Source organism: Capra hircus, chromosome 11, assembly GCF_001704415.2.
Source record: "Capra hircus breed San Clemente chromosome 11, ASM170441v1, whole genome shotgun sequence".
In the NCBI taxonomy this organism is placed as follows: Eukaryota; Metazoa; Chordata; class Mammalia; order Artiodactyla; family Bovidae; genus Capra; species Capra hircus.
Genome location: NC_030818.1, coordinates 14,738,507 through 14,752,297, shown reverse-complemented (window position 1 = coordinate 14,752,297; position 13,791 = coordinate 14,738,507). Strand labels below are relative to the sequence as shown.

Here is a 13,791-nt window from a genome sequence, read left to right as displayed (position 1 = left end):
AGGTTCAATCCCTGGTTAGGAAGATGCCCTGGAGAAGGAAATGGGAACCACTCCATTACTCCTGCCTTGGAAATCCCACAGACAGAAAGGCTGGCAGGCTACAGGCCATGGGGTGGCAAACAGTTGGGCACAACTTAGAAACAACAACAACAATAGACCTATACTGGAGCTTGATTATATTACTCCATATGAAAAAATTTTTAAGCCTTGTATAAAATTATGTCCTAGGTAATATTTTCATTCATATCATTTTGGTTTACAATTTTAGTAGCTTTACTATTTGAGGCAAGAGTACTGGAGTGGGTTGCCATTTCCTTCTCGAGGGAATCTTCCCCACCCAGGGATTGAACCTGGGTCTCGCACATCGCAGGCAGGTGCTTTACTGTCTGAGCCATCAGGGAAGCTCTTACTGTTTGATACTACTAGTTAATTTTCATATTGCACATAATATTAATTAAAAGAAATTAAATCTCCTGAACCTACCTTTAGAAAAATTAAATCTCATGTTGGCAAACCAGCTGTTGCTGTTCAGTCACTCAGCTGTATCCAACTCTTTGTGACCCCCAGAAAAAGACTGTACCCAAGTACTGCATTTCAGACTCTCTTTGTTGACTATGAGGGCTACTCCATTTCTTCTAAGGGATTCTTGCCCATAGTAGTAGACATAATGGTCATCTGAATTAAACTCACCCATTCCAGTCCATTTTAGTTCACTGATTCCTAAAATGTCAATATTCATGCTTACCATCTCCTGTTCGGCCAATTCATTTATGAACCTAACACTCGGGGTTCCTATGCAATACTGTTCTTTATAGCATCAGACTTTACTTTCACCACCAAACACATCCAAAACTGGGCGTTGCTTCTGCTTTGGCTCAGACCTTTTATTCCCTCTAGAGCCATTTCTCCACTCTTCTCCAGGAGCATACTGGGCACCTACTAACCTGGGGGGCTCATCTTCCAGTGTCCTATCAGCCTTTTCATACTGCTCATGGGGTTCTCAAGGCAAAAATGCTGACGTGGTTTGCCATTCATTCCCTTCTCCACTGTACCACGTTTCCGTTAGATAAATCAATTAGCTAACAGAAATGTATTTCATTTGCTTTATGCGTCTTTTAACTCCTACTCTGGAATAATCACAGCTCCACAGGAAGTAAGGTCTGATGTGCCCGTCACCCTGTTTTCCCCCAATGGCACCATTACATCACTATCAAAACCAGGACACTGACACTGAGGCAGTCAATACAACTTATTCAGATTTTACCAGTTTAAAGAGCACTTATTTGTGTTTCTATATGTATTTGTTGTTGCTGTTTAGTTGATAAGTCACATCCAACTTTTTTGCAAGTCAGACTTTCACCACCAGGCTCCTTTGTCCATGGGATTTCCCAAGCAAGAATCTAGAGTGGGTGGCCACTTTCTTCTCCAGGGGATATTCCCGACCCAGGGATCAAACCCACGTCACCAGCACTGGCAGGCAGGGTCTTTACCGCTGAGCCACCAGGGAAGCCCTGTACGTGCGTACAGTTCTATGCAATTTTACCGCGTTTTAGATTTGTCTGCTGCTGCTGCTAAGTCACTTCAGTCGTGTCCGACTCTGTGCGACCCCAGAGACGGCAGCCCACCAGGCTCCCCCATCCCTGGGATTCTCCAGGCAAGAACGCTGGAGTGGGCTGCCATTTCCTGCTCCAATGCATGAAAGTGAAAAGTCAAAGGGAAGTCACTCAGTCGTGTCCGACTCTTTGCCACCCCACGGACTGCAGCCTACCAGGCGCCTCCATCCATGGGAGTTTCCAGGCAAGAGTACTGGAGTGGGGTGCCATCGCCTTCTCCATAGACTTGTCTAGGACCTTACAAATTTAAAATTTATGAAAATAAACGTGAATTTTTTAAAAAGGTAAATCTTGCATAACTACCTTTTTCCCTCCCCAAGAAAGGTTGAGTCATTTTCAAACAGGAAAGGAAAGCTAATTCTTGCACCCATTATATATCATATACTGTGTTTCATGAGCATACTGTATAAAGGATATTTGTGATAATACCTACATGGATATAATGTTTTTAAAAATAGGAAAGTAGGAAATTTTTTAAAAGGTAAAACTAAAGATTCCTCTATCAACACTACTAAATTGTATTAGAGATGGTATCTTTTCTGGAGAGGGGGAATATCACACAAAGTAGGCTAAATAGTTACCTTAACAGATTAACAGAAAATTGCTGTTTACTCAAAAAGAGCATATTAATACAAAAATCACTGCATCATATGTCTGCAAATTACTGATCACAATCATGTCCTAAGGGCTGTACTGTTTTATATAGGAGGGTCTTAGTCTGTTTAGGCTGCTATAATGAAATACCATAGACTGTGGCTTGTAAACAATAGAAACTTGTTTCTCACAATCCTGGAGGTTGGAAGGCTAAACAAGGTGTCAGCATGTTCAGTAAGGAATCTCTTCTAGCTGGCTGACTTCTCCTTGTGCATCCACATGGCAGAAGTGGGTAGGGAGCTCTAGAATCTTTTTTACAAGAGCACAAATCTCATTCATGAGAGCTCTATCCTCATGATCTCAGTACCTCCCAAAGGCTCCACTTCCTAACTTCATCACTGGGCATTAGAATTTAAACACATGAATTTTGGGGGACACAACTATTCAGACCATAACGGGGTAGAAACGTTGAGGAGGTTGAGCTCAAAAGGCAATATACTGAGCCCAGTTCTCTTCTTTAGACTTTAATCAACTGTCAGCTTAACATGTCAGCTTCACACTGTAGCTATTTCAAAAGCATCTAAAACTCAATATTCCAAAAGTGAATTCTGGATAAGGTCTTCCTCTAGCTTCTTATTTCAGTGAATAATACCACTATCCTATCCAGCATTGCAACCCAGAAAGAAGTCTGATTATCTTTGACAGTTTCCTTCATTTACATGCTTCCTGCACCATTCAACCACCACTAAATTCTATCACTTTTATCTCTAAATATTTTTTGAACCTGCCCACTTTTCTCCATTTCTACCACCAGCACCAATCTAGTGCAAACTATCATCTCCTGCCTGCATGACTATAATGGTCTGCTAACTGCTTTCCCTAATTATTCTTCTTTCAATCCATTCTCACCTACAGTCAGGATGACCTTTCTTGAATGCAAATCTTTCACTCTCTAAAATCCTCTGGTGGCCTCCCATTGCTTTTTCAGCTAAATCTAATAATCTCCACATGCCCTATCCACTTCTTCAGAACAATTTTCTGTCTCCCGCCCCACCGTGACCCTATGTTCCAGGCATATTAAGCCGCTCAGTTTTCTGAATGAACCAAGATCCCTTTAACCTTAGGGACTCTGTATCTGGTTGTTTCCTCCAACTTCAGATAATTAAATGCCACCCATTCTTCAATTTTATGGTATACTTATTTAGGAAATTTTCCATGATTTTCCTGACTAGATAACATTCCTTTCATAGTCCCCTTGGCTTTTCCTCCACAGCACTTATTGTTTATAATAATATATTTGTGTGATTATTTGGTTAATGTCTCTAAGTTCTCTGATGGGAGAAGCTAAGTGTGTTTCTTGTCCTTTTGTTTTGAACACGTTAACTCCAATACCTGTTACAGAGCCTGGTCCATAGTAGGCAGCCAACAAACGTGTGCAGGTTGGATGAATTAATTAATGGGAGGGCACACAGCAGCACAGATCTTGAAAGAAAGTAATAAGAATGTTGAAGTTGCAAGCTCAGTTTCAAAACTGAAAGTTAAAGAAGACTTTTGTCATTCTGCAGTGTATTTTGGTAACACTGTAACCTGCAATAACATGAAAAATAAACCATGTATCTAATGAACTGGAATGTATTAAATAAAAAACAATAGAAGCTATATTAAGAAAAGACATTAGGGCTTTCCTGGTGGCTCAGTGGTAAAGAATCTGCCTGCCAAAGCAGGAAATGGGTTTGATCTCTGGTCCAAGAAGATCCCACGTGCTGTGGAGCAACTCAGCCTGTGTGCCACAACTACTGAGCCCACTTGCTGCAATTACCGAAGCTTGTGCGCCCTTGAGCCCACGCCCCACCAAGAGAAGCCACTGCGCCAAGACGCCCATGCACCATAACCAGAGAGTAGTCCCCGCTCACTGCAACTAAAGCCCCTGCAGCAACAAAAACCCAGCACAGGCACGAAAAAAAATTTTTTAAGGAGGAGACATTAGAGGGTTTTAATAAAGCAGATATACAAAATTATATTTGCACTCTGTAAACACAGTCCTTGAAGCAGGAAATGGCAACTTATTCCAGTATTCTTGTCTGGGAAATTCCATGAACAGAGGAGTCTGGCAGGCTATAGTCCACGGGGTTGAACAGAGTCACACATGACTTAGCGACTAAACAACAACAATAAACATAATCTTAGCTAGACTATGGAGGACTGATTTAAGGGGGGAGAGGTTGAAGAGGAAGTATTGTCAGTAAAGAACAGAGAAGAGAAACGGAAAGGACTTGAACTAAGGCAATGGAGCTATTCTGCAATAACTGGATGATCAACTGACTATGAGAAGGTGAAAGAGAGACTGGAGACAAGTTTCTGGACTTTGGCAAGAGGAACTATATCACAAACATTAACTCATTTTCTCTTCAGTACTTGCCTCATTTTCAACACTGGTTAAGTAATCCACCGATAAATATTTATGGCTTACTTATTTCTATAAGCCCTGAGAGTGATATAAAGAAGTAAGATACTTCAAAGAGTTTAAAACCCAATTGACCATATACCCAAACAATGGACTACTATTCAGCCAGAAAAGGAATGAGTTACACATACTGTAACATGAACAAAGCTTGAAAGCATTAAGCTGAGTGGAAAAAAAAAAAGACACAAAGGTCACATATTGTATTATTCTAGTTACATGAAATATCAACAATAGGCAAATCTCTAGAGTCAGAAAGTACATTAGGAGAAAAAAAAAAGAAAGTAGATTAGTGGTTACCAGGGACTGGAACACAGGGAGGGAAAGGAGTAACTGAAAATGAGTACAGGGTTTCTTTTTAGAGTGTTGAAAATGATACAAAATCCTACTAGTACTGTAAAACACACTCTTCCCTAGGTAAAAGACAAGGCCTATTGCCAACAGGTCATAGGTGCCAGAGGAGTAAAGAGGCCTAAGTTATCAAAGAGGGGGTCAGGAGGGCCATGTGGAAGCAGACCCTGAATCTGGCATGAGGTAAGTGGATGAGCAGAGAGGGAATAAGAAATCATTCCAAAGATGGGAGAAAATATTTCCAGGGCTTAATCTCCAAAACATACAAACAGCTCACACAACTCAACAACAAAAAAACAAACAACCCAACTGAAAAATGGGCAGAAGACCTTAATTGACATTTCTCCAAAGAAGACATGCAGATGGCCAGCAGGCACATGAAAAGATGCTCAACATCACTAATTATTAGAGAAATACAAATCAGAACTACAATGACATACCACCTCACGCTGGTCAGAATGGCCATCATTAAAAGTCCACAAATAACAAATGTTGGGGAGGGTTTGGAGATAAGGTTACCCTCCTATACTGCTTGTAGGAATGTAACCTGGTGCAGCTACTATGTGAAGCTTCCTCAGAAAACTAAAAACAGAATTACTCTATGATCCAGCGATCTCATTCCTGGGCACATACCGGACAAAACTATAACTGAAGAAGATTCACACACCCCTATGTTCATGGCAGCACTATTTACAATAGCCAAAACACAGTAACGACCGGAACGTCTGTCAGCAGAGGCGTGGATCGAGAAGTGGTATGCATATAAGATGGAATACCGCACAACCATAAAAAAGCCCGCAGTAATGCCATCTGCAGCAACATGGGTACAACTAGAGATTATCATACTAAATGACGTCAGTCAGAAAGAGAAAGACAAACACCATACATTATCACTCACATGTGGAATCTGAAACATGGCACAAATGAAGCTATCTACAAAACAGAAACTGACTCACAGACAGAGAGAAGAGGCTTTCAGTTGCCAAGAAGGCAGCAGTGAGAGAGGCAAGGACAGGGAGTTTGGGATCAGCATATATAAACTATTATATATAGGATGGATCAGCAACAAGGTCCTATATATAGCACAGGGAACTATATTCAGTCTTCTGTGCTAAACCATCATGGAAAAGAATACTTAAAAAAGAATGTCCACATGTGTCTGAGTCACTGTGCTGTGCAGGAGAGACTGGCAGAGCACCGTAAAACAAATCACACTTCAGTAAAAAATAAAATTAAAAAAGCTATCATTCCAAGGAAAACAAAGGGCAGAGACAAAGGCATGGACAACCAAGGCTAATGAAAGGCCCAGTTTTAAAGACTCTGGGAATTACCTTTCCCGTTTGGGAAACACTGCTGAGGATCCACCTGTAGATGATAGGAAACAAGTACAGATCCAGCAAAGTGGTAAGGACTACTGGATGCTGAGGAAATAGGAAGTAACAGAGATAGTTTAGCTGTGAAAGCAATGAAAAGCAGTAGTCGTCGAGTTAATGAAAAATACTGTCAATTAGGAGGGGACCTGTGAGTCATGACAGAGATGGAAGAAACAAGAGTAGAAATACAAATTTTTAAAAATGCTACAGAGAAAAACAAAGAGCAAGAAAAGCTCCAAAATAAGCAATAAGATATGGGAATAAAAGCATACAGAGGCTTATCCTAGAAAAAGAAGAAACTTTTCCTTTAAGATTTGGAAGAAAGATGGATGTTTTGATATAAATACAAAGATATTTAGGGGTAGCAAAACATGAGGGCAGAAAAATGGTTACTGGTGGGTTAGACCATCTCTCTTGCTAAGCTGTCTCGTTCAACCCCTTTCCAACCACGTGCTGGACTTCTGTCCAATTTGTGTTGGCTTCTAGTAGCACAACAGCCTTATCTTAATCAAAAAGTATAATGTAGTCATCAAACATTTATTAAGTTCCTGCTATGAACCAGGCGCTGTGCTAGGCAGTGGGTATGATACTGGTAGACAGTAAAACACAGCTTCTAACTCCAAGGAGCTCAAGCTATAAATCAGCGTTGTTTCAGGTCTGTGAAGATCGGGAGGTATAAAATACACGGACTCTTGCACTCAGTCATGTCTGATTCTTTGCAGCCCAATGGGCTGTAGCCTGTCAGCCTTCTCTGTCCATGGAATTTTCCAGGCAAGAATCCTGGAGTGGGCTGCCATTTCCTACTCCAGGGTATTGTCTCAGCCCAGGGATCAAACCCTTGGCATCTCCTTCATTGGCAGGCAGATTTTTTTTTACCACTGAGACACCTGGGAAGCAATATACAGGGCCTGCCTCAGCCAATTACTGCCTTTGCAATAATCACAAGGCTGTGATCAATGAAGAGGTTAAAACTGAAAGGAAAAAAAAAAAAAGGCCCAGGCTTAAATTGAAGAAAGCAGGGAAGACCACTAGGCCAATTAAAGTGAAAGTGAAGTCGCTCAGTCATGTCCAACTCTTTGTGACCCCATGGACTGCAGCCTACCAGGCTTCTCCATCCATCGGATTTTCCAGGCAAGGGTACTGGAGTGGGGTGCTATTTCCGCCAATCAGGTATGACCTAAATCAAATCCCTTATGATTATACAGTGGTGATTAATAGATTCAAGGGATGAGATTTGAGAGACAGTGTCTGAAGAACTATGGACAGAGGTGCGTTACACTGTACAGGAGGCAGTGACCAAAACCATCCCAAAGAAAAACAAAGCCAAGAAGGCAAAGCGGTTGTCTGAGGAGGCTTTACACACAGCTGAGGAAAGAAGAGAAGCAAAAAGCAAGGGACAAATGGAAAGATATACCCAACTGAATGCGGAGTTCCAGAGAACAGCAAGGAGAGATAAAAAGGCCTCCTTAAATGAACAATGCAAAGAAATAGAGGAAAACAACAGAATAGGAAAGACTACAGATCTCTTCAAGAAAACTGGATACACCAAGGAAACATTTCATGCAGGGATGAGCATGATAAAGGACAGAAACGGTAACGACCTAACAGAAGCAGAAGAGATTAAAAAGAAGTGACAAGAACACACAGAAAAATTATACAAAAAGGTCTTAATGACCCAGATAATATGATGGTGTGGTCACTCACTTAGAGCCTGATATCCAGGAGTCAGAAGTCAAGTGGCCCTTAGGTAGCATTACTACAAACAAGGCTAGTGGAAGGGACAGAATTCCAGCTAAGCTATTTAAAAACCCTAAAAGATGACACTGTTAAAGTGCCGCACTCAATATGCCAGTAAATTTGGAAAATTCAGCAATGGCACAGGACTGGAAAAGGTCAGTTTTCATTCCAATCCCAAAGAAGGGCACTGTCAAATAATGTACAAACTACCAGATAATTGTGCTCATTTCGCATGCTAGTAAGGTTATACTCCAAATCGTTCAAGCTAGGCTTCAGCAGTACATGAACTGAGAAATTCCAGATGTACAAGCTGCATTTAGAAAAGGCAAAGAAACCAGAGATCAAACTGCCAACATCCATTGGATCATACAAAAAGCAAGGGAATTCCAGAAAAAATCTACTTCTGCTTCATTAACTACGATAAAGCCTTTGTGTGGATCACAACAAACTGGAAAATTCTTAGAGATGGGAATACCAGACCATCTTATCTGCCTCCTGAGAAACCTGTATACAAGTCAAGAAGCAACAGTTAGAACTGGACATGGAACAACAAACTGGTTCAAAATTGGGAAAGGAGTATGTCAAGGCTATATACTGTCGCCTTGCTTATTTAACTTATATGTAGAGTGCATCATTTGAAACGCCAGGTTGGATGAATCACAAGCCTGGATCAAGACTGCTGGGAGAAATATCAATAAGCTCAGATATGCAGATGACACCATCCTACTGGCAGAAAGGGAAGAGGAATTAAAGACCCTCGATCAAAGTGAAAGAGGATAGTAAAAAGGCTGGATTAAAATTCAACATTCAAAAAAACCAAGATCATGGCATCTGGTCCCATCACTTCATGGCTAATAGATGGGGAAAAAACAGAAACAGTGAGAGACTTTATTTTCTTGGGCTCCACAATCACTTTGGACGGTGAATGTAACCATGAAATTAAAAGACACTTGCTCTGTGGGGAAAAGCTATGACAAACTTAGCGTATTAAAAAGCAGAGACATCACTTTGCTGACAAAGGTCTATATAATCAAAGCAATGGTTTCTCCAGAAGTCATGTACGGATGTGAGAGATGGATCATTAAGAAGGCTGAGTGCCAAAGAACTGATGCTTTTGAACTGTGGTGTTGGAGAAGACTCTTGAAAGTCCCTTAGACAGCAGGGAGATCAAACCAGTCAAGCCTGAAGGAAATCAACCCCGAATTTTCACTTGAAGGACTGATGCTGAAGCTGAAGCTTCAATACTTTGGCCACCGGACACAAAGAGCCTACTCACTGAAAAAGACCCTGAGGCTGGGAAAGACTGAGGGCAGGAGGAGAAGGGGGCAACAGAGGATAAGATGGTCGGATGGCATCACCAACTCAATGGACATGAATCTGAGCAAACTCCAGGGGATAGTGAAAGACAGGGAAGCCTGGTGTGCTGCAGCAAGGTCTCAAAGAGTCAGACACGACCTGGTGACTGAACAACATTACAGCTTTTAAAGAATGTTCTTCCCTCTTCTCTACCTGAAGAACTTTTCCTTTAAACTGTACCTCATCTTTCGCTGAAGACCTCCTGATCCCTTCCTGCACTTAACCACTTCTACCTTTCAACCTCCTTTTTATAGTATTTATTATATACGATGAATTTTTGAAAATCCCTTTCTTATTAAGCCATTTTTTTGGTGTTAGGGACTTCTTCATATGCAGTCCCTCGCATATGGACATACTCCCTTCATTCTACATAAAAAAACATTACTTATCTTTCAAAATTTGGCAAAATATTACCCCTCTTAAATTGTCCCTGATCTTTCAGCTATAAAAAATGTCTTCCTCTCCTGACTGATCTTTCATAATATTCTAAATCAGAGCTTCTCAAGCTTTAATGTGCTACATGAATCACTGAAGGATGATCTTCTCAAAATGTATATTACAATTAAGCAGATTATTCTGCATTACTAGCACCCAGCAATGCCAATGTTGCTGATCTGTGGAAATGTAACAGGCAAAGAATCATTGATTTGTGTGATAAAAAATAAAGTCAAAGGGTTGCGTTAAAGACTTCTATATAATATTTTACATACGTATAACAGTATCATTGTTGCTGTTCAGTCGCTAAGCACTTCTGACTCTTTTGTGACCCTATGGACCTGCCAGGCTCCTCTACATTCTTGCATTTATACACACGCATTTCATTACTGCTTTTGGATGTAGGTTTACACCACAGACTTGAATATTCAGTCTGGATTTCATTATTCACTTACTTATTCATTTACTGGCCATACATAGCCTATGCTCTTATAACTTGTACTTATGGACCCTCCTTTTATACACATTACCTTAAGCAGTTTTCACAGTATTCTTATAAGTGTGCTTTTCATTTTACTTAATGTAAGTTTACAGGAGCTATGTAATTTTGCCAATATCACAGAGCTACTGTCAGAGTCAGAACTTTAACTGACGTCTTCCGGTTCTAAATCCAGTAAGTTCTTAGCTATACCATCCAGATGTGCTAAGTTTTGTAGACAAAAATGTCAATGTCATATGAGACAAAAGAAAGCAGAAATCATTTATTCCTTCAACCAACAATTGTGTTGTGATGTTTATATTCTGGGTTCTGTGCTAAGTACTGGATACAGAAAAGATTAGGGAAGTTTCTGAGCAACAGCTAAGCAAAGTTTCAGCAAGGAAGGAATATTTGATTTCATCCTGGTATAAGGAAGAGAAACCTCATTCTAAGCATGAGGACCAGGATACACACATATATGGATACAAACATCAAAGCACATTTTAGAACAAAGAACATGTACAGTTAGTAATGATAAGTATTAAGAGACCTGAGCAGAATCTAGGACAGTATACATGAAAACATCTATAAGCTGAAAACATTCGTGTTTAGACAAAAAACATAAAAACAGAAAAGCAAGAATTTACATGGCATGCTTAGGAACCAGAGAAGAGACTTGGCGTCACAGCGTGAATGTTTATGTTAGAGAACAACAGAAAATAATTGTGGGGCCAGCTGATAATGAAACACAAAGCAGCAACAACATCGCTAACAAGTACTGAGCATTTCACTCTGCCAGATGTACTAACTGCTTTGCATCTGCAAAACGTTTGAGCACTTGGCTACCATCATTCTCATTTCAAGTATATGAAAGCTGAGGTTAAGAGAGAGAGTAATTTGCCCAATATCACATGGACAGTAATTGGTAACGACACAACGGAAATCCAGGATTATATACTTTATATACAATGTCCACTTGACAAAAATACCTGAAAGCTGCATTATGATTTAGTGTAAAGAAATCTGAGGAGACAGAACACTAGCTCTTAATTCCAGATCCTTCATGTGGAGGTTATTGAACTTTTCTAAGCCTCAGGTTCACTAAAACTCAGGAATAATAAAGCTCAGCAAGATTCTTAGAAAGATCAAACAAGTCGTTTGCTTAAAATAGTCTGCATATTCCAACTGTATAAGGTTATACACATGAGAATTTTATACACATATCTATCTTTGCCTATGTTTCCCTAGATATACAGGGAGTCTATACAATCTCGGAGGATATGTGGACAAGTTTGAATAAACCTTATTGATTTTACTTATTCCAGGTTTCTTGGTTTTATGTATGGAGTCAATGGATTAGTTTGCTATATTATTATCAGATTTCTTCAGTGTATTTAAGAAAGGTAATTCCTGGGGGAAGGAAGGATATGAAAACTATAAACACAGATACATGAGTTTGAACAAGCAGGCTGTGATACTAAATGACATAATTTTTTCCTTAAAGCCTGGCAAATTAAGATCACTTATTTCTCCCCAAGCACTAGGCTACCAAATGTAGAGGTAACAAATTAAACTATTTTGGGTGGCCATATTTCACCAAATTTCGGTATTACATTTAAATGTATCAGCTATGTTCTCTATGATAAAATTTGTTTTACATTTTAAATTATAGCCGAAATTACAGTACTTTAAAAAAGATAACACTCATAAAACAAAAACGAGCAAAGCAAAACAGAAAAAGGAAAAGCAAGTTGTATTAATTAAATATTACAAAACTAGTCTTCTCAGGAAACACACTATGTCCTTCTCGTCGATGAAGTTTCTACAATTAAGAAAAATTTATTTTTTTCATATTGAACAGGTAAGTCTCGTCACTGGAAAATTACTGGTTAACAAAGTCTAACGAAAGGAGCAGAGAAAGATTTCTGTTACAAAGAGTTTAGTAAAGTACACAGAAAAGGAGGAAAACAAATTCTCCCCTACTGTAGAAAAATCTCTCTAGCTTCCTCAAAACAGTATCTGGCGAAAATCTAGAGAACCTACTGGGAACTCTAGGCTGGATTACAAGAAGTTTCAAACACATCTGGGTTTACTTCTCTGAACATTGTCAAATACCATGAAATAGGAAAACTACGGACGTAGGCAAAATACTAGATTCCATAAAAGCCACGAACTCGAAGGAGGTTAGCACTTGCAGCGCCTCATCTACGCAACAGATATGCACTGCTAAACAACAGAGCAACAAGCCCTCCTTCCTCATTCTCATTCTCTGACAGCGGTCCCGGCCAAGCTAACCGTTTCTGAGTTACAGCAAGTCATTTTAGAAACAAAATTTTGGGTCCCGTGGGTGCACTCGAGGTGGGGGAGTCCGCCAAATAAACCTGACACCAGATGGTGCGGGGAAAGCCAAAAGCCGACCGAGTCACTTGGAAAGCTCCCCACGCCCCACCCTCGGCCACTCGGCCCTCTCGGAAGGCCCGGCAAACGCACAGGCTCGAGTCACCCGTAGGTCAGCTTCCCGTCCGTACCCACCAGGCCACAATCACCTCGGCATCAGAAAGACCCTGCCGTGTCCGCCCGGCGTCCCCCGGGGTGACGGGCCCTTCGGGGGCCCAGTCTCACCTTCCGCGTCTGCTGAGGAGACAAAGGTGAAGTCCCCGTTAGTGGGGGTATACGCCGGGGGCGGGCCCGGCGGCTGCATCTCGTGGCCCCTTCGAGCCCGCGGCGGAGGAGGAGGCTGCGGCTGGGCCCAGGCCCCAAGGCCGCCGCGCGGCCGACCCGCACCCGCGCCCTACGGTGGGACCCGCGAACCGGGAGATGCAGGCTGGGAGCAAGGCCAGAGACGAACGCAGCTAGCCACGAAGCTATCCCCAAAGGTCCCCACCGAAGTGTCCTCGGCGGCGACCGCCCAGGAACCACGACGCCGGCGCCCTGACAGGACCATAACAGTGACAGCGCCGATGTGATTGGCTCTTTGTAATCTGCTCTTCCATTGGCTCCAGGAGAAAGGTTCTGATTGGCTCTCCCTCTTGTTGATTGCGGAAGTTTACCCGGGACAGGAAGTTCATTTGTAATTCATGGAAAACTCTGGCGTTTCACTTTTTTCATTTGTTTCGTCAAGTCTCCTGCCTTTCGGCTTTTCTTTATATTCTCTACTTCTGTTAAATGGGCGGAGTAAAAATTTTGAGATTTGGGAGTGTTTTTACAGATCAGCCCTGGAATATCCCTAGATTCCCTTTCCTTTAGATATTAATTTTATGTCCCTCTCTTTTTTTAACGTTTTAATTTTGTATTGGGGTATAGCCAATTAACAGTGTTGTGGTAGTTTCAGGAGAACAACAAAGGGATTCAGCCATACACATACATGTATCCATTCTCCCCCAGTATCTTGAC

General features: G+C 41.2%; 1 protein-coding gene across 1 annotated transcript in view; it reads right to left on the bottom strand.

The window, feature by feature from the left end:
- YIPF4 (Yip1 domain family member 4) overlaps positions 1 to 13,352 on the bottom strand; it is a 43,577-nt gene extending 30,225 nt beyond the window's left edge. Inside the window, exon 1 of the mRNA XM_013967524.2 lies at positions 13,021 to 13,352. Within this exon, the coding sequence (XP_013822978.1) occupies positions 13,021 to 13,099 (79 nt within the window). The 5' untranslated portion in view covers positions 13,100 to 13,352. The remainder of the gene's footprint in view (positions 1 to 13,020) is intronic.